Genomic DNA, 26,292 nt, shown 5'->3' on the forward strand with positions numbered 1-26,292 from the left:
TTCTGTACACTTCTGTAATAACACGGCACACGTACATAAGGATACAGTAAACAGTGCTTACCTGTACACTGTCATAAATAAAAGTGAAGCCACGATATAAAACTACTTAACATCAACACATGAAAAGAAAATGACAGCATTGTTCTAAAACTAATTGATTTTTAAGACATAAGTGACCTGTCGTGGTGAGCCTTGATTGACATATTCATTTAGGGAAGATATGATATATATTGCATATGTTTTGCAACAATTTCAAACGATGTTTTCAGTCGTGTGTAGATGTTAAGTGCATTTGAACCTCTAGAAGTGTAACGAGTTCGAAATTAATTACATCTGTACATACTGTTGGTGTGTTGTTTATTTGCTGTATCTGTTTCTTTCTCTTTTTCCTTCTTTATTTTTCAATTTCGTTTTTTTAGTCACTTTTACATCCTTATATTACCGCCGAGTATTAGTTGACAGAGATAAGTTTCAACGAAATACTCCAACGGCCAGGAACATTCGACTTTTGAACTGTAAAGATCAAAACATGCTTTGGTTTGGTTTGGGTTTTTTTAACGTCCTACTAACAGCCAGGCGTCATTTAATGACGTGCCTGGTTTTGAAGGTGGAGGAAACCACCGGAGAAAAACCACCGGCCTACGGTCAGTATCAGGCAACTGTCCCACGTGGGTTTCGAACTCGCAGAGCTAGTGATAATGTGTCGGAACACCTTATCCACTCTGCCACCGCGGCCCCAAGACTATTCAACCACATTGTATTGTAGTAGAGGTGCATGTTGATAAACAAATAACGTACACCCTGGGTGTGGTCTCTCATTTATTGCTCAAAGAATGTACCAGGGTACACGTATAACCATTACAGACACGTCCGTACGGTCGTCGAGTCCAACTCGGAACTGACACCTACCCGAGACAAAGACAAATACCCTTCAAGTGACCACAACACTGACCAATGAAAACAACTGACACAACTTTACGTAATACGTACAAAACCACACCATAGAATACAAACGTAGAAAACCACATAAACACGAGTAACAAAACGCAATACGTCTGTACACTATATGAACCACACAACGGGATACTGCACGCGGACAAACTAGCAGCGTGTCCCATTTAGCGGAACGTTCCGGTTGTGCCAACTAGGAACGGGTTCGCTAAATGGTACATGACGTTCCAATCACGTTCTGCGCACGCGAAATCCAACATGGCGGACATAATAATGATTGCGTCAGCGTCCTATACGTTTTTGTCGTTTTTCAACGAAGACGATGACGATACTGTAGAAACAGCAGCGGCGGTTTGTAATATAAGAAACGAACGTACCCGAATTTCTTTTTATGTACTGACCATTGTCAAATATTATGATGAACAGGAGTTTCATTATCATTTCCGAATGACCAGGAGTTGTTTGAATTTCATTTTTTTTTTAATTTCATTTTTTTTTAATTTCTTTTTTTTTTTAATTTCATTTTTTTTTATCTATAAATCTGCTGGCATGATAAATGCTGCAATCAAGCATATTCAAAGTTTCGAAATTTCAACAAAGATGTACAGCCAGAATGATATGCGATTAACTAACAAATAAATTATTATCACTATAGACTTCCGACCCTATCAGACACTATCCAGCATATCTGATTGTCCCTGGATGTTTTGAAATCTTAATAGATCTTATTCATGGCACTGGTAAAGTGCCGGTCTATCATGAGCAGGGCCGCAGACCCTTCGATGTCACTGTCAGTAGTATCGCCAGGACTAAGGCGCGAGTCATCATCGCCATAATGGAATATGATGAAGGAGTTCATCGTCTGGCCAACTGGTAAATAACACACAATCTACCTTTTACGATGCCATCTACTTTCACTTTTGAACTTGATAGAATATAATACAGTCAAACTTCGTTAACTCGTACTCGGATAACCCGAAAACCCCGTTCAACTCGAAGTATTACTCCGGTTCCGGCAAAAATCCTTTTTCTTAGTAATAAAAACTCTGATAATTCGAAAAACTCGGTTATTCCGAAGTAAAGTATTGGTCGCGATATTATAAAACCTATGTAAAATGTACCGGTTATCCCGAAGTTGAAAACATCATTTTCAATTTTAAACAAAATGTGTCAACAAAATACTCATCGTACATCTTGGTTAAATTCTTTACAATTTCGTGCACGGGAAATATCCAGTTTTTGTTTCGTTTTGTTATTAAATTACCTTTAACATATCTATTTTTACTGTAAAACCCGTCTTTATTAAGATCCAACAGTATTGATGTTGACAAACAGAACTTACATAATCCCTTTGATGATTAAAGCAGTGCGATAATTATACCCAAGTTACACCCAAGCTGGCGCCTCTGTACAGCTGTCTAGGTTACCATGTGCGTTCAGGCGGAACTATCCGACACACCTGAAATCACAACTATGGCCGGGTAACGTGTGAATTAATTCCAGGACTTCGTTTCTGATCGAACTATGATAAACTGTGCATTTCCTGCTGCTACTGCACTTGTCAACACGTGATCTGTGCCGATACATTTGTGTATGTATTATTTGCCGCAGACTTCGTATATTGTTTTTTTTATGATTTTTAACGATAATATAATTATTGTACCACGACAGAAATTATTTAAATAGATTTTAAAGTGATGAAATTTTGTGTTAATCTTCTCGTCTTTCACTCACTTAGAAATGGCATGTCTGACACGACTCCCAATCACAAATATACTGGCTTACTGGATTTCAAAACGATATGATAGTATTGTATCATATATAAGTTACTTTTTAGAAATGTCGTGTCTAGCATCAATAATAAATACGATTTTTTATAATTAGTATTTGGAATCAAATAGGCGTGTTTCTGTTAAGGATGCGTTTTTATGCAGAGATGTAAATGATTTTTATAGATATAATATACCAACACGTCTACCTTGAAACTCGGTTAACTGGAAGACTCGGATAACTCGAAGTTTTTCACGATCCCGACGACTTCGAGTTAACGAGGTTTGACTGTAGTTTAAAATGGTCATTTAAATCTACTTACGCGGCACAACGCCGCAAAATAGGCCACAGTACATAGTCCTCGTCCTCCTATGCCGTTTCAGTCAATTCAAAACAATGCGGGTTGAAAGTTCACAAGAGCGATAACTCCTGCAGGTGCATTCGATCGACACAATATTACTAGGTAAACCTTGTCACATTCATCTGGATATCAGCAAAATCGTTAAGGAAGAAAATGATAGTAAATACAATAATAGAACATTCTGTTGTAAACGGTCTAATATTGTTTTTTAAGACTGGCCAAATCCAAAGACTCGCCCCCTTTCTTCAAATATCTGGTTTCATATTTCAATATACAATATCATTATTTAATTCACTAAATGTTAGTTTGATCAGAAATAAAACTATCAACAAGTCATTCCTAAATGCCTCAGAGTAAAAAGAAATGGTTTTGGCTAATGATCATTCCAACGGTGGTTACAAAAACGTTATACATAAACGTTTATGTAGGTGTTGAACATCACTGCTCCAACATTGTGATTGGAAGTTTCTGATAGATACAGTAGCATCGCCAAACATGTCGAGAAGTAAAAAGTATTAATAAGCCATGATATTTAGAGATCTGAGGTATGTTTGTCTTCTCCCCTTAAAAATACCTTTCATTATATTTCACATTTAAATTAAATTTCAAGGAACTCGACGACAGATGGTCCAGGAAAAGTTCTGTAGTGCTACAGGTACAAAAACATTTTTTTAAATAATGCTTTATTGATACCAGATTAAAAGAACTTTCTTTCAGTTCGGCGTTTACGTATCTTTTTTTCTAATCAAAAGTTGCTTGGGTATTCATTTTCAACGAGGTTCAATGATACGAACATGTTTTTAACCCAAATACATAAAAGAAATGAAACATGAACACCTGCTTTTAATGTACATTTTATATCTGTACAGACAGTGGTTGACCATATAGGATGGCCAGGCTCTGTACATGACGCCAGGGTTTACAAGACAGGCGCGGTTGGACCCAATGAGGATTCAATGTAACTTGGAAATTACCGTTAACATTGCATCTTTGACCCATATACATATGTATATATACATATAAGTATATCTACTGTTCTGTGTGGCAAGTGCGTATGCGTGTTTTAGGTAGCCACACGCATGCATGTCGCACGCACGGCGGGCCGTCCTAAAATTGTACCTTTGCTGTTAATAGGACGTTAAACAAAATAAACCAAACCAAACTGTTCGGTGTACTTGTGTCGGCTTGTGTCAAGATGAAGATGTGGACTGCTTCGAAAATGACAACTTTAATTTATACATGAATAGGGCACAAGTAATATAAAATAAGATAAATTTTCTTTGATAATTTTACTTTTATGCCATAATTATATGTGATGTTTTACAATAAACAGGATATGAATGAATTTAAAATGTTATACCAATATCAATATGTCTACAGCAATTATTCATCAGCACAAAACAGGCGTAGATAAATATATGTGTTGGCTGATGCACATACATGGTACCAAGTTTACAAATGCAATTGTATTGTGACAAGACTCGCTAAACTGGTAATTTAAGACACAATATGTTAATACCAAATATGTGTATGTTTTTTCGTATAAAAAAATGCCACAATTTCCATTTTTTGGCACCAACCAATGTAAGTGGTTTGAAATTCTCCATTTCTTACAGGTATAACTTACATTAAAACCAAGCAAAAGACCAGTTGGTTGCTATCTACAACGTTAGCCTAGTTAACGTTAACGTCAAGGTGTTGAACGAAACCGTCTGCGCAGGAACGTCGTCTACTCGATATCAAATCAATAACTTATGGATACTTTTAGGCATTTGTGATTCATTTGACACTCAGTGCACTGAAAGTATTATAAATTTTGATCATTATTTTCACACGCTTTCATTTCTCCCGCGTTTGTTGACAAAAAACGCACTTCGCCCGGATATAGCCTAAAGAATAGAGGCGTAAAATCCGGCAAAATAATAACGATTTACGTCGTTGAGTTCGCCATGAAAGCTGAGAATACCTTAAATATTATGCAACATGTACTAATGCAAATTCATCGTTTTCTGTTGAAATTCGACTCAAAGATCTTTCAACGGCGGCCATATTGGTTCCAACATGGAACCCTCAAATGAAACGTGCCAGACGAACCGGTTCGTTCCAGCGGAACGTCGCATTCCATTTACCGGAACGGCCGGTCCGAACTGGAACAACCGGAACGTTCCGCTAAATGGAACACGCTGCAGGTACACGATCGCGAGCACTTACGGCGGGCGCGGACATACAACTCGGTGTTCTTTACGGCGGGCGCGGACATACAAATAACGAAACAACTTGACCGTGCTACAATATAACTTTGAATATCTAAATATCTAACTTCATTTTGCCTATACAAATGAACGTAGTCGACTAGCTAGTATACATTTCAACGATGACATCATTTTACCTGTTTGTACATGTGTTTAAATAGTGTGTAACACAGTTCCATGCTCAGTAAGCTTATGGTTCATCTTTAAATCAAATCCAGTGATCTTTTTCAAGCCTGTGCCTGTATATCAGTGCCCCGGTTCATTGGAACAGAAGTAATTTGATCGATTGTTACCACATGTTGTATGTATCATGGCTAACAAATGGTCACGCTGTCGACACAAACTGTGTTAAGCTGTTTGTTAATGTCGGCAAAACATGCGTAAAGATGCAAATTGAAGAAGAAAACTGCTCATGCGGAGCACGTACATGTATATTTCACAACATAACCATGCCAATATACACACAGGTGTCTATAGCAGGTAGTGCGAGCATGTGTTTGACCGCATTTGATTCTCCTTTGGCTTGAAATGCAAATGGCGACTGTAAATTATATAGCACATATATGGAATATACATGGAGACATTTCAATTAACAAAAATGTCCCTATTATATCAATCTGATTAAAATCAAGATGGTCATTCTCACTATGTTACATGAACATCTAACAACATCCCATAAGGTGTCACGTCAGGGTGAAATGTATGCTTCGATGACATCGACAAAATGCCAATTCGCCCTGAAAGTGAAATACACACATCTCAGAGGTCATCAGAACGTGACCTCTTATGGGATGTTGTTAGATGTTCCTGTAACGTAGTGAGAATGACCATCTAGATTTTAATTATATTGCTATTAGATGGTATTGAGACATCTAAGCAACTGATAAAACTTATATATATTGTTTATATATATGATCTCTTTCTGAGTTTCCAAATTACAGTAACTACAATACCAATAAACTCAAGACACTGTAACAACAAGTTCATATGTATTCAAAATTTGTTTATTTAATAGTCCACACTGCATCTTTTGCAAAACAGAAATAGAGACATTAACACATTTATTTTGGAGTGCAGAGAACCATTTATTTTTGAGAATTTTGAATTTTTACTAGACGTGCTATTTCCGTATAACTTTGTCAAAACATTTTTTAGTTTGCACACCGATACAAATATTTATCATACAGCATATGATCTAGTAATACTCATTAAGATTATATCGATCATGGTGTGTACAGCAGACTCTATCAATATCAGCATTAAAATATGTACTTAAAGATAATTATAGCATTCAAAAATATATTTGCATTGGTAAGGATAAAGAGATTGTAATTAACTGTCATAATGAATGGACAAAATGGAATAAGTTGCTAGAAAAATATATTACATTTAATTGTTGTTTATTAAGAATGATGATAGTCATTGATAGTATTTCAATGATTTGAAAATGGATGATGACGATGACGACGACGACGATGACGATGACGACGATCATGATGACGATGATGATGATGATGATGATGATGAGAACGACATTTTTAGTTAATCAATTGGTAAAAACTTTGCCCAATCATGTTCTGAAGAAAGTTTGAAGAAAAAGGTTTATAACTGTTCCAATTATTGAACGGAAACGAGGCGTGACAGACGGAGGATAAAAAGTTTGTACGATGAAATATCTCGTCAAACTATTATGAATTCAGCGGTAGCATATATATTTTATTAATAAACATATTAAAAGTGAAACGTAGATTACATATTTGTACGTGAAAAGTTATACAATGAACATTCACCTAGCATGATTATACATGTACAGGTACATTGACACGGACAGATTGATCAAACACATCCGGTACATATTGTATTATAGTTAATATATCGTTTAAATATGTTCCAAATATAACAACGTATGTGGAAATGGAAATGATTATGAATCATGGATTGTTACAATCAATCAAGACAGTCAGGTCAATATTCATTATGATCAGTAGCGAAACATCTGTGTAACGTTATACTCAGTGATGTGAATATTCTGTAACACATTACTGCCTCGTTCTACATGCACCACGGCTATGTCATAACTATCGTAAGAAACACGGTTGTTTTTGTAGAGAAAATAATAAGTCCATGCTGAAATACCGGTGTTTTCATTTATAATTTCATAAATATGTGATGGGTGATCAACAGAATGTTACACTCGTGTGTACACAAATCAATTCCAAATGACATACACACATGTGATATCATTTTTGAAAGTGACATATCCCATTTCTAACAGTGATGTAAATAATCCTCCTGACGAATACGTAGTGATATAAAACATCTCTAACAGTGATGTAAATAATCCGTCTGACGAGTAGTGATGTAACACAGCTCTAACAGTGATGTAAATAATCCGTCTGACGAGTAGTGATGTAACACAGTTCTAACAGTGATGTAAATAATCCGTCTGACGAGAACTGATATAACACAGTTCTAACAGTGATGTAAATAATCCGTCTGACGAGTAGTGATATAACACAGTTCTAACAGTGATGTAAATAATCCGTCTGACGAGTAGTGATATAACACAGTTCTAGCAGTGATGTATATAATCCGTCTGACGAGTAGTGATATAACACAGCTCTAACAGTGATGTAAATAATCCGTCTGACGAGTAGTGATGTAACACAGTTCTAACAGTGATGTAAATAATCCGTCTGACGAGTAGTGATATAACACAGTTCTAGCAGTGATGTATATAATCCGTCTGACGAGTAGTGATATAACACAGCTCTAACAGTGATGTAAATAATCCGTCTGACGAGTAGTGATGTAACACAGTTCTAACAGTGATGTAATACATCTCTAACATTGATGTAATACATCTCTAACAGTGATGTAAATAATCCGTCTGACGAGTAGTGATATAACACAGTTCTAACAGTGATGTAAATAATCCGTCTGACGAGTAGTGATGTAACACAGTTCTAACAGTGATGTAATACATCTCTAACATTGATGTAATACATCTCTAACAGTGATGTAAATAATCCGTCTGACGAGTAGTGATATAACACAGTTCTAACAGTGATGTAAATAATCCGTCTGACGAGTAGTGATATAACACAGTTCTAACAGTGATGTAAATAATCCGTCTGACGAGTAGTGATATAACACAGTTCTAACAGTGATGTAAATAATCCGTCTGACGAGTAGTGATATAACACAGGTCTAACAGTGATGTAAATAATCCGTCTGACGAGTAGTGATATAACACAGTTCTAACAGTGATGTAAATAATCCGTCTGACGAGTAGTGATATAACACAGTTCTAACAGTGATGTAAATAATCCGTCTGACGAGTAGTGATATAACACAGTTCTAACAGTGATGTAAATAATCCGTCTGACGAGTAGTGATATAACACAGGTCTAACAGTGATGTAAATAATCCGTCTGACGAGTAGTGATGTAACACAGTTCTAACAGTGATGTAAATAATCCGTCTGACGAGTAGTGATGTAACACAGTTCTAACAGTGATGTAATACATCTCTAACATTGATGTAACACAGTTCTAACAGTGATGTAAATAATCCGTCTGACGAGTAGTGATATAACACAGTTCTAACAGTGATGTAAATAATCCGTATGACTAGTAGTGATATAACATAGTTCTAACAGTGATGTAAATAATCCGTCTGGCGAGTAGTGATGTAACACAGTTCTAACAGTGATGTAATACATCTCTAACATTGATGTAATACATCTCTAACAGTGATGTAAATAATCCGTCTGACGAGTAGTGATATAACACAGTTCTAACAGTGATGTAAATAATCCGTCTGACTAGTAGTGATATAACACAGTTTCTAACATGTGATGTAATAATCCGTCTGACGATTAGTGATATAACACATTCTAACAGTGATGTAATAATCCGTCTACATAGTGATATAACACAGTTCTAACAGTGATGTAAATAATCCGTCTGACGAGTAGTGATATAACACAGTTCTAACAGTGATGTAAATAATCCGTCTGACGAGTAGTGATGTAACACAGTTCTAACAGTGATGTAATTATCCGGGCGTCTGAGCGAGTAGTGATATAACACAGGTTCTAACAGTGATGTAAATAATCCGTCTGACGAGTAGTGATATAAACACAGGTTCTAACAGTGATGTAATAATCGTCTGACGAGTAGTGATAGTAACCACAGAGTTTCTACAGTGATGTAATAAATTAAGTCTGACGAGTAGTGATGTAACACAGTTCTAACAGTGATGTGAATTATTTGTCTGACGAGTAGTGATGTAACACAGTTCTAACAGTGATGTAAATAATCCGTCTGACGAGTAGTGATATAACACAGTTCTAACAGTGATGTAAATAATCCGTCTGACGAGTAGTGATGTAACACTAGTCGTTGTCAAAGTGCTGGTAATAAAAGTGTACTGGAATGACCACATCATCTTGTGGTTGCGACGCGTTGAAATATGAATTCGACTTAATCGTCATAAATAATTACATAGCGTAGCTCTGGATTGAAGAACATAGTAGCAAATAGGATCCCACATGCGACGAAGAGTGTGATGCTCATAGGTATTATACTGAAGACAACAGCATTGAAAAACCAAGCTGAAAAAGAATAGAAATATCTTAATGGCAAATACTCGACATCTCATTTTATAGGATATGCATGTTAAGATACTGTATGTAACTTGAGCTGATACCCTGTGTTTTGGTGCAATGATAAAGTTATTGAACGAATGCTCTCCGTTCACAAAGCCTTACATGTATATGAAGATACCCGTGATATAACACTATGGATATGCATGTATATACGCCTTTTCTGTACTCCGATTGGTTAAGACTATCTCCTTGATCCGATTGGTTAGAATTTGTGCATGCTAATTCCAATTTCCTGCACATTGATTGGTTGAATACAGTATCATGTTTTCTGATTGATTTAGACGTATTATTTTCTCACAATGGTATTTTTCAATTCCCATGCACTCTTTAGTTCAAGCCATTTCTTGTTCGCTGATTTGATAAGACTTATTTCCAGTTCGTTGGTTAGTTAATGATCTTTCCTATACAGTGATTGCCCTAAACATATTCTCCTTTAAAGAGACTAAATGGTTATATTTTCATTTAATAACATACCAAACAAAGGTATGATAATTAAAACTATACATTGTATATAAAGTTATGCACTTTATTTTAATTATAAATTATAAAATGTCCACAACATTTTTCATAAAATCAAGAACAAATGAAATTTCATAACATTATCTTTGGGCGAGTGCAAACAATGCCTTTGCATGGGACAAATGTTTACACTATCTCGGATTCCATGTTCGTTGGATGAAAGCGAGGTTACTGAAATCATGTGACCTACTCGGCTCTCTCCGAAAAAAAACCCCAAAACAAAACAAAAAACAAGGCGATGGCGACAGATACAACTTCAATTACATGTATTATTCAGCGATATTTTGAAGTAGATAAACTTAGCAAATATTTCACAAGAAGTGCCGTAGTTTTGTAAACAGTGTACTTTCAAGTATCACAACGCTTTCCGGAAATCAAATGCATTAGGAAAAATAACTAAATCTAACCATTTAGTCCCTTTAACGCGATTGTTTAATATTAGTATGTGTTAAGACTAATAAAATATGTTAATATTTACAGAGGTCATTATTTAAAATAGTGCCAAACGGACAAATATGATTAAATGGACTCTTTTTATGTCGGTTAATATGCTGTTATTTGAAAATCTGAAAATTGATACTGTAATATATCAATTGTGCCGTTGAGAGCAATGCCGGCATACGTTGTCCAGGTCAAGATATATATATAGTACATACCAGGTGGGATGTAGGTTTCCTCAATAATGACATCTATGATGTCAATATCAATGAAACTCATCGAGGTGCCCGTTTCATCAGAACAGCAGACCCGAAGTTTGTAAAAGTCGCTGATCTCTTTGTAGTTAAACACTAAACTAGCCGTCGTAAATATGTTGTAAGCTGGAAGAAAAGTTGATAGATCGACAGAGTTGAAGGTATGCATTTTTATATATTGAATGTTGAAAGAAATATAACTGTTTTTACCAAACATTGATAGTAAAATCGTGAAAAATATTCTGTTTCTTTAGATCAATATTTAGATACTTATACAAATGATGATATACACTGTACATAAATGATACAAATACAGACAATGGGTATATTGCGACCGCTATTTTCAGTTCTAAACATCCGCTATTGAGGACGTTTTTGATATGGTTGTAAAAATATATGGCATGCCAAACAAAGGAATGTTTTCATATGGTTTCAATGTGGGGATTTCTTTTTAGGAGCTTGTGAGGTAAAATGTTGATTTATAATAATAATCTTCCGCATGTTTTGGAACGTAATATACGCAATGTGTGAACTTACAATTGTTGGTAAATTTCATTTCAAAGTTGGAAGAGGCTGGCGAGACTTGTGCTAACGTGCAACAAATTGAATCGTTGTTAGATGGATCCATGACGTCAATCTGATACAATAGCTGTGCCCCGGCCATGTCCTCCTTTAACTCCATATTAGTTGGCAGGTTCAGGTATACCGGTGGCTGTTAGCAATGTAAAAGCATAATCAGCAACGGACATAATCTATTTATATAGCGATAATTAAAGCGGTGAAAAAGTTACGACGTAAATATTAACTAACAAACATAAATTAGTTATGTTTGTAAAGAGTGGAATTATTGTACAATCTGGATAATAATTCTCAGGATTTCATATCAAACATTATAAATAATAACAAAAGAACTCGACTAAAATAGTAATGCTTAAATAACGATGATATGAACTATTGCTAAAGAGAGTTTGCTCCCCTTGCACAACCTGATTCTGATTCAATCATTGCTCTATACAGCTAGTCAGGCATAACGTTAACTGGTATGTTGTAGTGAGTTACCGCGTTATATGTTGTGATAGAGTATGTTGTTGACACAGATTCACCACAGGTGTCTGTTGACGTCATCACAATGCTGTACACGTTATATTCCTTAGGAAGTGTCCGTTTTACTTGTAGGAAGAGCCGAACTGTAATATATAGTCATCAACCACAGGTGGTTTCATAAATACGCTCAAAATTTAAAAAGTTTATTTCATACAATGCTGTATAAAACATTAATAGTTATACGACTTATGTAACACATGTATATTAAATATGTGCTATCAGTATAGTCACGTAATTATATATATATGATGTATCCGATCTGTATCTCATATATTACACGTGCACCATCTGTAAGCTTACATATTTCATGTGCAATATTACTTCATACAATGTTAACAATGCCTACAACTTCTCCAACAAAATACAAATTCTAGGTCAGTACAGATAAGCAATATTGTGACATCTATAAAAGAAATTAAAGACGCAATATTAGCATAGTTACGCAATCTCTATGACACTTCTAATGAATGAAATACTATACAGTTGCATTGCATACGACTTGTATCTGATAGTTAAACCTTGAACGGCAGTACAGTTACCAATGTGTATGCAATATCAACGGTTTCAAATTGCTATGTTGAATTAATCTAAAACGTTTCTTAACACGTGTTGGGTGACAAACAGTCCAATTTAACTAAATAATAAAGTGTTTGTGTGTATTCATCAGTTGCATGGTGTAATGCAATTGAATATGTACTTCTACACTGAGAGGGTTAGTTTACCTGTAAGGATGGTCAATGCAGCATTAAAAAGGTATATACGTGATGCCATAGAGAATTGCTGGGTTTCTTGTGCTCAATACGAAGTACAAATATAATGATTTTGTTTATGATGAAGCTGGCACATTTTCACCACGTTTTGTATTGTTTTACGAAATGACAATAAGTGTACGTTTTAGGGCTGTAAGTATCAATATTACAGTAGGTGTGTAGCACTAGGAAAATTACCTGGGTCAAAAGTAGAATTCAGTTCAAAGTAGTTCTCCGGATGGCTCATGCTGTGAGTGAGAGGGTCTCCGAGTTCGTCTGTGAATATGGAGTAATCAATGGCCCAGGTACCTGGGGGCTCGTGGTCTTTCACAAACGTATCCATTTCCGTTTGATTTACGTAAGGCACGGTATCTACAGAATGAAACATACACGTGTATTACGAACTCTATGCAAGTTTGGCTTGGCTTTGCATTTTTAAATACATATATATGTAGTCATTTAAGAATGAACCCCTCCTTGCATGCGTACGTGTGTTGAGTGTATATGGTTGTGGAAGACTGCGGTATTTTCGTATTTACCTCTTGTGATAGCGCGAAAATGATGCCGACTTCATTATCTACAGGGAAAACCGATAAAAGAAAGTTAACATGTAGGACGTGATCAGAGTAACAGGGGAATTAGTGGGAAACATGATTACAACGGGAATTACGATATCGATTAATGCATGACATTTACTGAAAATAAACAATGTTATGTTACCAATTGAAAATTTGAAAGTTGGGTCACGGTATTTCATCAAGGCACAAGGTCTTTTGTCTATTAAAACACATCACGAATGTTCCGTTTCGAGATACCAACTACCTATAGTTAACTATGGGAATGACAGGTACATGAGAGTATTCGAATAACGAACCATTTTAAACAGGTTGTCCTACATGTATGTTATATAAAGGTGACTATTCAAACCTCAAAGTCAGAGGTCATGACGACTGCTTTATTAAATTAAGCTGAAGATGAAATACAATTGATGTTGGTACAAAAGACGGATCTGATGAAGTATTTAACCCTTTCGTTAATTTTCATTTTTACCAATAAGTCATTCTTCGTAACATATATAATTGGTGATTATTAAGAATGGTTTCTGTTGATATATGAAAATGAAAGTAATAAGTAGATTCTAATGTGTTAATGATCACAAGCCGATTCCTGAAAATCTCATGTATTGCTACTTAATATACAACATATCTTTATATGTTTCTTCCAAGCCACATTACACATATACGTCTTTAGTAGAAATGTGCACAAAATTACTTTTATTGTTCTAGTATTAGAAAATGAGAATACATTTTCTCTTATCATTCACAAATACGTCACCTGACGGGATATCACAGGGATACTTACTTGGGTTAGTATAAAACTTTATAGCGTAGGCACGGTCTGGAAAGGTTGTGACGGTACCGTCAGAGCCCCAAGCAAATGTACTTGCTGCTATTGGCTCAGACGCAAATGGAGCCTTTTTTGTAGCGTTGGGACAGTTCTCTTCTCCAGTACAAAGGATATATGGTATCATGTTATCTCCGGCGGTATACCTTGATAAAAACAAAAACCAAAACACCCAACGTATTCTGGTGGTCTCCCTATGAGGAAACTAAAGGCAAGTCTTTTAGAAGTTATAAATTGTGTCGACTGCATTCACCACACTATACTTATTATGGGCATCTATGACATTTTTAGCCTTCGAATCTTAGTATAAATCAGGAAATATCTTTCATATGGCATACTCCTAAATACAAAGAAATGACGTTGTTATGTGTAACCAGAACTAAAGTTATACAGCACTAAATCGAAAAATAACTCTTGTTTGTTACAGTGGCCGTGGTTAGCTGAAATGCATCACGTGAAAGCGATATAAAACATCGTTTATCCTTCTTGTGGGCGACATAAAACTTCATATATCACTGGAGTTCGTGCAACCAATGTGACTCTAATATTCTGCGCGGAGTTGTCTCCTTCCGGTTGTTTACAAATGACAGACAAACAGAAACACAATCGTTTTCGATGAGTCGGAGTAGCAAGAAGGCCCAGAAAACGAAAAATCAACAAATGTACCGGTCAACTGCATGTTTCAAAGAGTTTCTTAGGGAACTGGTAAACGTACTAACTTGTCTTGGAATCATATCGACCGGGCAACAGGGATTACAGAGGTTTTTCATCAATATTGTATGCATGTTTTGACTATTTTTGAATATCATCATTTATTATTATTTTGTGGCATAATAGAACATTTATGGCCCTGGTTACAGAGATAATATGACAGTTTATTTACCATCAGGTGTCATATTTTCCTCAGGCAAGCCTCCGGGAAATATGGTACGTTCGCGTTAATAAACCCTCATTAATCTACAACCAGGGCTATACATCTATGCGGTAATTATTATCGTTAAAGAGACACTGGTGTAAGAAAGGAGTTAATATTTAGGGATTAATATATATATATATCACTTACCAGCCCAGCATATCTCCTATGTGTGCTATCATCCGATCTCCTAATCCAAATGTATAGTTGACAGTAGTGTTCACTTCCTCGGCTGTGATAAGTAACATTGATGTAAATCTGTCATCATTAAATGTTTTGATATAATATTTAATGATAATTGGTAGCAGTAAGCTTATTATAAAAATATCAAATCAAATAACGCATCAGTTTGATGTTTATAATAATTCTTGTCAATACATGATTGCAAAATAAATTTAAAGACATGTAAATATTGCACTAAGAAATTTTATTGAATAAATCATACGAAATGCTCTTTTGTAAGTATTTAAATCATTTTGTATTTTTTGCCACCGCTTTCACACATATTCCCTTCGTGAAAACAAGGCAAAGTTTATCTACGTTGCTGTTACATTTACTAAAGTTTTAACGTTTCAGCTGTGGGTTATCAGTTGGTGCAAGCTATCTGTAAACAAAAAATGTGTTTCCGGCAATGCGGCCGGCGATGGAATCAAGGTATCGTGATAAATGAATGTACTTCCGATATTTTCTTCTAGTCAGACTCTTAGTGAAAAATACATATCTGTTAACAACAGAATAAACTCTTAAAGGAAACACTCCTTTTTACAAGCAATCATATGACTTTATTATGACATTATACTGCCAGGTACGTAAAGGTAAGTCATATTGTTCAAATGACATTTGGGTATGGTAGCGGACAACGATTAGATCAGACGCCAGCATTTAATTTTGTCATGTACTTTCTGATGTCAACGATTGTTGTTCTTCTATCTTTGAAGGCGTTCCCAATTTGTATCGATTAATCATTCTGCGAGGAAGGACAAATAAAGGAGGACTAACGCATCCGACGCTTGTCTAGGTTTAACCTCAATATATAAACAATACAACTATACAATAGTATGATCCTTCGTCATACAATACAATTCTTCACTTTTATCACACTATTATTTGTTACGTCAGTGGCATCCGTAGGAATTGTTGGCATGTTCCGTGTAAATGTTCAGGTAAATAAGAAAATTGTAATAGGTATACTTTTTCGTCATTTATTTTCCGCAAACAGTTTCCATTGATAATCAAATGGCGTGTTAAGGATTAGTGTCTATAATAAACTAAAATATGTCCTACGTCACCGTCACCTACCTGTGACAGTGTAGGCCACTGAGGCCACAACTGAGTAGGACCCGCCAGATGGCCGCCACATACTGAACGTGATGGACCCTTCGTGGGTGGTATGGAATTCAATCGCCGCAATCGATTCACAGCAAATAATTTCATAGTGTGTGTTTGTCAAAAGGTATGCGACACCTAAAATCAAAACAAAAAATCACAAATGATGTTCTTCCTCGAAAACATAATCTATAAATAAATTGCATGTAATAAATACTAAAGTAAGTCTTCATTTTTCATTTATTATGAGTTTTATTTATTTCTTTCAGAAGACATGCCTTAATACCGAGGATCATTGATTAAATAAAGATATCATTACTTTCCTTGATGCAAGACATAAAACTAACCGAAAAGGAAATGCTGGTACAGTAGTGAAGCATTATATCTGGGATGTTACATGTATGAACATCATCATGAAAGTCACATTTGCTGGAGAACATATCAACTTAGAAATTCTTCCTAACTTGTCACATGTGCCAATGACGTATGATCAAACTCTCCTTTATCTTACGAGATTGATTTTAACTTCATCTTTTCTTTTAGGAATATGGTTCTAACTTTTTGGTGTTTTGTCATGATGCAAACTCACCTGATTCTGAGTCATTGTATGATGTCATGTTCCAAGGCTCCATCCGAAGGAATCCCGAGACATGCTCACCACACGCTAAAACCCAGCAAAATCATCGTATTAAAGCTCCGTAAGGAGCATTTTATACCAATTTACATTAATATGCGATTTCTGTAACGACACTCCCCAGAAAGAATTAGTGAATTAAGGATTAACATCAATTATTTTTTTCTGTTATACAGTCATAACAGAAAAAACTGGAGTGTACTCTAAATAAACCGCGAAGCGGTTTATGAAGGGAGTACACTCCAGTTTTTTATGTTATGACTGTATAACAGAAAAAATAATTAATGTTAATTCTTATAATTTAATTTCGTCTTGTACACACCAAGATATTTCACTTTCTTTGGCGAACTCTTTTCTGTGATAAATTATTACGCAACGTCATCAGCCAATCAAAAATGACGTTACATTTCGCAACGTCAAAAATTTTGTTATGGAGGTATAACAAAATTATTTCAGCCAATGAAAATGCGTGTTTCATACAAAATTAAATTATAAAGCGAGAGAAGTAATTATATGATTTAATTTATCACATAACATTAATGGTTATTTCTTCAAAAAACATTGTTACTTATATACATAGGTATATATTTGTAGTATGTTGGAAAATAGCCTTCACTTTAAGTGATAATACGTTTGGAACTTTTAATACTATGTCATCCTTACATATAGATGTACAGGACCAATGCGTATTTTACCAGCTAGATTATTTCGATAATTCAGTTTTAATAATGACATGTTTTTTCAATTAAGCATTCATGTAGTTTAATCATGTAAATATATTGTGACTGACTTTGTACCCTACATTAAGTTAACTTGACAACGTGAATACACTTTAACTATACATGCTTTTCATTTTTCAATAGAATACATCTTTAAGAAAATAATTGTGCCGTGCATAGATGCATTATATCAAAAATACAAAAAATGCATCATTGTTATAATTTAATTTTATATCATCTACACGTAGTATACTTTCATGTATTTGTATGAATCGATAACGTGACCTTGCCATATAAAAGTCATAAAGATTTAAAACAATGAATGATATATAGTAATAATATTATGAGACCGAATGCTGTGGACAAGTCAGGGTGATCAAAGAAAGTCTAGCGTATTTATTGCAAGAAAATGCAGAACATATAACGACAGTGTATTGACTATATGCTATCATCACTCAAAATTTTGACATTTCATTAATTGAATCACTGCTACCCTCACAATTAATACAAATCAATACACAGAGTTTATCATTATAATCACAGTAATATAACGTAATTAACCACCTAAATAAAAAGGCATCAACCGGAAGTGAAATGGACACGAGATTGGCCTGTGAGTAAGGTGGGCCGGCGTATACAATATAAACTACTGGTATAAAAGTACCAGTTAGAATACGAAAATAACGTAATATTTTGATGATTACAATTTTGATTTTCTTACATGGGCAGGCTACAGTGAAGCAGTCCTTCGAGTCAGTTAAAGTGTCTGAACAACCTGTTCCCGGTGAAATAGGTTCCGGGTTATCACAAGTACGACTCCTTGTTCGTGTTCCTCCATCACACGTCGCGGTACATAGAGACCAAGCGGTCCACGTGCTGACTCCGCCATCTCCTATACCACAGACAAAAATAAAGCCGTCAATAATTACATGCGATATGTGAGATGCTAGATTGTTAATAGACTTTCCACCAGACCCTAAGTTTTTTTTTTTTTTTTTTTAAGAATTGCCAAGCTAAATTCTAATACCAGATTATCTGCCCCTACTTTGAAACTAGAATCAGACATATCCTAGGGATCAAAATCATAAAGCTCAATTTTATTTATAATTTTAATATTCTAGAGACAGGGGGCCAGTCTAGATTGGTAACTGCCAATGGAAAATTGAAAAAAAAAAGGTTTTCTATATAATTATATCCTTATCTCGATCTACTACAGTTTTATAAATATATTGTAAGGTAAACCTGGGTTGGCACTGCTGCAAAACAGAGTGTTACTAATCTAAAGTAGGGTTATTAGTAATATAATTCTGTGAATATGAATATTGAATTTGAAAATATCAAAGCCGACGTAGATATCCCACCCTGTCACATTATCCTGACAAAGGAGGAACCAGTCTTCCCACTGCTAACATACCGAGTACTAAACTGTATCTTAACACTGGGATGTCTTGTAATTGATTTCAATTATCAGACAATGCATTACTGTTATCCAGCTAAGATAATCTTTTGATAAAACATGCGGTGATATAAGAACAAATGCTATAGTTTATATGCATCATACATTTTATATTTGGGTATATACGTTTCTTAAACAAGGAAATATGTTTATACTACATTATTTAACTTACGTCCACATTTCCATGTCACGTAGCCTTCGATATGACTGGCTAGACATGGGTTGCTCTGGTAACAGTTAAGACAATCTATACTGTTGTAGCCGGTAAACAGACCTTCGCCAAACGTGAATGTGCATGTTTCACGATCGTCACAGTTGCTCTGTACGCGACTCAATGAACTGGTATCATGGCAACTAGAAGAATAACTGTAGCGTCCATAATACGCTGATTGTGTGTATATTTGAAATGTTGTCGGGCAGGACATCGTGTAACTCGTATCTCCTGATTGCGTTCCACTTTGGTATACTGAAAAGAATGATACAAAAAAAGTGAACATTGATTTATATTGCATTTGTTGTATGGATTCTTTTATTTCTCATAATTATTACTCTTTCATATAAACATTGAACTTATTCAAATTTTATAGTTACTAAATTGACACTATAAAATAAGATATTTCATCGGTTGTTCGTTTGGATTCACACATTTGTAGATTAAGTGTTGGATTACAAGATTACAGTGTACATACAAAAAAGACAAAAATAAAACGATCACAAAAATAAATGATTTTATAATGTATGGCTTTATGTAAAATTCTGTTGAAAACAAATTTCATATTTTAATGACACAAAAGGACCAATAAATGGCATTGACTAAGACCAATGCTAGGCGAACATTTATAAACAAATATTTTAAGATTAAGGTTAAAAACAATTTTAATGTGAATCATTTTGCATGCTTAGTGAAGAAAAGGGTCAGGCCATAGTAAAGTTAGGCATTGATTTTTAAATTATTATTGAAATACCCTAATGTCATTCGTAAAGAAACAAATTTATTTATATTATAATGACAGAAATTGTAATTAAATCAAGTTTTTGATTTCAGATATTTTTGTGGCTATGAAAAAGAATGACATATTAACTAACCTGTTCCTTTGCACTTGTTAAATACTTGTATTAAACTTTTTTTTTCTATTTTACCTACAACTAACACAGATACTGACTGGCATTATACATGTAATACATTTATTTTATTTAAAGATCAACAGCTGATGTCACAGACATAGTACAGGTTAATTTGTTTTTGTTTCATTTACAACTAATAAAACTGGCATTAAAATACTGATCTCATCGTTACATCAATAGCTGATATCTCTGACATAGTACATGTTGATTTTTTTCATCTTTAACTAATACAACTGGCATTTTAATACAGGTTTCATATAAAAATCAACAGCTGGTATCACTAACGTAGTACGTTATAATTTGTTTCATCTACAGCTAATATTACAGGTTTCATCTTTACATCAATAGCTGTTTAGCTCTTGATGTAACGATGAAACCTGTAATATAATGCCAGTTGTATTAGTTGCAGATGAAACAAAGTATCATGTACTCTGTATGAAATATGTATTTAATATTTATAAATACATTAATTCAAGATGCTGAGTTGGAAAATATAGTACTAAATATCGAACTATTGTTAGGCCTAGTGCAGAGCATAGCTTAGCCGTACCATACATTTCACTTTAGTTAAGTAATTTCACTAAACACATGCCGGGGTTGTTGTTGTTTTTGTTGTTGTTATTATTATTAAAAAGCGCGTTGCGTTCTCATCTCTCAAAAAACGTTCACAATAGCTCGGTAAAACCATATACCTATGGTTTAAGCGCTAAAAACTTTTTCTCTTTCATTTGAAGTTTTATTTAGGATTATTAACATAATCTGACCCGGAAGGAGAAAAAACGAACACACATTAAATATATATAATGTTATCGTTTGGTTATGTACGTACGTAGATATTGTGTGTATTAACATTTTCAGGTGATACACGGTATGGTATACACGATACACCGCATACTATACACGATAAATTGGTACGGTATACACGATACTCGATACGGTATACACGATACGCGATACGGTATACACGATACACGATACACGGTACGGTATACACGATACATACACGACACAGGGTACAGTATACATGATACACAGTACGGTATACACGATACTCGGTACGGTAAACACGAAACTCGGTACGGTATACACGATACACGGTACGGTATACACGATACACAGTACGTTATACACGATACTCGGTACAGTATACATGATAACTCGGTACGGTATACACGATACACGGTACGGTATATACGATAACTCGGTACGGTATACATGATAACTCGGTACGGTATATACGATACTCGGTACGGTATACACGATAACTTGGTACGGTATACACGATACTCGGTACGGTATACACGATGCACAGTACGGTATACACGATACTCGGTACGGTATACACGATGCACTGTACGGTATACACGATACTCGGTACGGTATACATGATGCACAGTACGGTATACACGAAACTTGGTACGGTATACACGATAACTCGGTACGGTATACACGATACTCGGTACGGTATACACGATACTCGGTACGGTATACACGAAACTTGGTACGGTATACACGATACTCGGTACGGTATACACGATGCACTGTACGGTATACACGATACGGTATACACGATGCACTGTACGGTATACACGATAATCGGTACGGTATACACGATACTCGGTACGATATCCACGAAAATCGGTACGGTATACACAATACACTGTACATTATACATGCTACACAGTACGGTATACACGATACACAGTACGGTATACATGATACACTGTACGGTATACACGATACTCGGTTCGGTATACACGATACCCGGTACGGTATACACGAAACTTGGTACGGTATACACGATACTCGGTACGATATACACGAAAATCGGTACGGTATACACAATACACTGTACAGTATACATGCTACACAGTACGGTATACACGATACACAGTACGGTACACACGATACACAGTACGGTTTACACGATACTCGGTACGGTATACACTATACACAGTACGGTACACACGATACTCGGTACGGTATACACGATACCCGGTACGGTATACATGATACACTGTACGGTATACACGATACTCGGTACGGTATACACGGCACTCGGTACGGTATACACGATAACTTGGTACGGTATACACGATACTCAGTACGGTATACACGATACACGGTACGGTATACACGATACACGGTACAGAATACACGATACACGGTACGGTATACACGATACTCGGTACGGTATACACGATACTCAGTACGGTATACACGATACACGGTACAGAATACACGATACACGGTACAGAATACACGATACTCGGTACGGTATACACGATACACGGTACGGTATACACGATACTCGGTACGGTATACACGATACTCGGTACGGTATACACGATACTCAGTACGGTATACATGATACACTGTACGGTATACACGATACTCGGTCGGTATACACGATACCCGGTACGGTATACACGAAACTTGGTACGGTATACACGATACTCGGTACGATATACACGAAAATCGGTACGGTATACACAATACACTGTACAGTATACATGCTACACAGTACGGTATACACGATACACAGTACGGTATACACGATACACAGTACGGTTTACGGCACTCGGTACGGTATACACGATACACAGTACGGTATACACGATACTCAGTACGGTATACACGATACTCGGTACGGTATACACGGAACTCGGTACGGTATACACGATACACGATAAACGGTACGGTATACACGATACTCAGTACGGTATACATGATACACAGTACGGTATACACGATACATGGTACGGTATACACGATACACAGTACGGTATACACGATACTCAGTACGGTATACACGATACTCTGTACGGTATTCACTATACTCGGTACGGTGTACACGATACTCGGTACGGTATACACGATACTCGGTACGGTATACACGATACACAGTACGGTATACACGATACTCAGTACGGTATACACGATACTCTGTACGGTATTCATTATAACTCGGTACGGTATACATGATACACAGTACGGTGTACACGATACTCGGTACGGTATACACGATACTCGGTACGGTATACACGATACACAGTACGGTAGACACGATGTATAGTACGGTATACACGATACTCGGTACGGTATACACTATACTCGGTACAGTATACACGATACTCGGTACGGTATACACGATACTCGGTACGGTATACACGATACACAGTACGGTAGACACGATGTATAGTACGGTATACACGATACTCGGTACGGTATACACGAAACTCGGTACGGTATACACGATACACAGTACGGTATACACGATACTTGGTACGGTAGACACGATGTATGGTACGGTATACACGATACTCGGTACGGTATACACGATAACTCGGTACGGTATACACGATACTCGGTACGGTATACACGATAACTCGGTACGGTATACATGATAACTCGGTACGGTATACACGATACACAATCGGTATACACGATACATGGTACGGTAAACACAATACTCGATACGGTTTATATACGATACTCGGTACCGTATACGCGATACTCAGTACGGTATACACGATACTCAGTACGGTATACACGATACTCGGCACGGTATACACGATACTCGGTTTGGTATACATGATATTAACTCGGTACAGTATACATAGTAACTGGCTACGGTATACACGATACATGGTACGGAACACACGACACACGATTCGGGATACGTGATAAATCGTTACGGGATACACGATACATGGTACGTGATACACGATACACGGTGCGGTATATACTATAACTCGGTACGGGATACACGATACATGGTACGGGATACAAGATACACGGTGCGGTATACACGATAACTCGGTAAGGGATACACGATACATGGTACGGGATACAAGATACACGGTACGGTATATACGATAACTCGGTACGGGATACACGATACATCGTACGGGATACACGGTTCATTGTATGAGATACAGTGTACATGACACGGGATGATATCGTCTTTTTGACCATTTTAGAATACTTTTATGTGAAAGGTACAGAATAGGAGTTGTTTTAAAATTCCTACCTAATAAAAACGTAGTATTTATGTGATCATTGTATATAGTACAACATTATGTAAGATAATTGTAACGAAAAAAAGCAGTAAGTGGTTTATTTGATCTTTTCGTAAAACTGCAAAAAATCCGAATTTCCTGCCCCCCTTCTGACGGGTACACGTATTTAGTTTTTTACCTGACCACGCGGACCATTACACGAATTTTACGTGCTGCTCTTCGATAAATATATATAACTTACAAGTTATAGATGTACTCGCATCCACGTGACATTTGTTTGAGAATATACATCATAATTAGATACTTGAGTAGACTGTGTCTCCTGATAGTGTCGTCCAGAAACACGTGTATACACGGAGGAGTAGGATTTTTTTCACTAAATACAATACGCAACAAAATGTTTCAATAACACACAATTAATCACACTTATCTAAATTCAACAGATTTCAACAAATCCTATAAATAAATATAAAATAAATGTCGTTTTTATCAGCTTCTTCCTCTAATGTGAGATTGTCTTTAGGAACTGGATATCAGTTCTTAAATACAGACATCACTCTCTAATTGCACTTGGGAAGATGCCGAACCGACAGTCTATATGAATAATATGTATAACATACACACTCCCATATAAATCGTTTACAGATGTTTGTAAACATTTTAATTTATCAAGTCTCGAATGTCGACGGAAATACTAAGACACTGTTTTCCTTTTAAAATGAGTCCATAGCCTCTTTGATTGCACCTATCTAATCGGTTCTGCATCAACTCATTTAGCCGACTTGATGTTTGTAAATTCAGCCTTTTTATGAGAAGTCGAATTTATTCTAATGTTGTCATGGACACTTACAATGTCATGTTTTTAAGAAACAGCTGAAAGAAGTACTGTTTAAGGCAGTTATTGTTATCAATTTTATGTTGTTTCAGCTGCTATCTGTGTGACTATGTTATATTTAATCAATATGTTGTTATCAATTCTATTATTGGACCTTAGTGTCTGTTAATTATCAATTATAAAAAATATCAGCTTAAATGAAGCTAATAACAGGCTACAATTTAACCATCACTTCTATAACGTAAACAAGTCTCACAGGGACAGACTTCATTCGCTGGATCACAAGCTTGAGTTTCAGACGTATCTCCCGAGCAGTCGATCCCTGATCCCGCCTTGGACGGGTTGTTACACGAACGAGAGCGGCTATGTGTGCCCTGGTAGTGGCAGGTTGTGCTACAGCTACCCCAAGAGCTCCAGTCAGACCAATCACCGTCCACTTCAATGCAAAATTGAGATTTTGAATTATTCAGTAAAGAAAAGGAAGTTAACGAGGTATAAACGGAAATCTTACATAGTACTAGGGTAATAAGATATGCGTTCCTAAAGGACAAGCGTCTTCTAATCGTACATCAACGACATCCAACCTGCAAATATGGGTCATACCATACCTGGGCAAAATTAAAGAAATGCCATGTTCCATAAATCGGACCTGGATGACAAACTCTTCTAAATTAATATCACATATAATTTAGTGAAAGTCTTTCAAAGGATTTGGGCACAAACTTAAAGGGAGCAATATAGACTGAATTATGATTGTATCAAAAATTAACATGAACACATCTGTCAAA

The 26,292-nt window shown here is 35.9% G+C and overlaps 1 protein-coding gene across 1 annotated transcript in view; it reads right to left on the minus strand.

Moving 5' to 3' along the window:
- Positions 1-9,566: 9,566 nt before the first annotated feature.
- Positions 9,567-26,292, minus strand: part of LOC117314609 — a 34,928-nt gene continuing 18,202 nt past the window's right edge. The window contains exons 15-26 of the mRNA XM_033868676.1: positions 25,761-25,940; positions 19,695-19,988; positions 18,788-18,958; positions 17,303-17,377; positions 16,687-16,851; positions 15,538-15,619; positions 14,433-14,620; positions 13,269-13,442; positions 12,277-12,404; positions 11,755-11,929; positions 11,182-11,343; positions 9,567-9,952 (exon numbers count right to left, since the gene is read on the minus strand). Of these exons, the coding sequence (XP_033724567.1) occupies positions 9,822-9,952; positions 11,182-11,343; positions 11,755-11,929; positions 12,277-12,404; positions 13,269-13,442; positions 14,433-14,620; positions 15,538-15,619; positions 16,687-16,851; positions 17,303-17,377; positions 18,788-18,958; positions 19,695-19,988; positions 25,761-25,940 (1,925 nt within the window). The 3' untranslated portion in view covers positions 9,567-9,821. The remainder of the gene's footprint in view (positions 9,953-11,181; positions 11,344-11,754; positions 11,930-12,276; positions 12,405-13,268; positions 13,443-14,432; positions 14,621-15,537; positions 15,620-16,686; positions 16,852-17,302; positions 17,378-18,787; positions 18,959-19,694; positions 19,989-25,760; positions 25,941-26,292) is intronic.

The sequence above is a fragment of the Pecten maximus genome, chromosome 16 (genome assembly GCF_902652985.1).
Source record: "Pecten maximus chromosome 16, xPecMax1.1, whole genome shotgun sequence".
Lineage (NCBI taxonomy): Eukaryota > Metazoa > Mollusca > Bivalvia > Pectinida > Pectinidae > Pecten > Pecten maximus.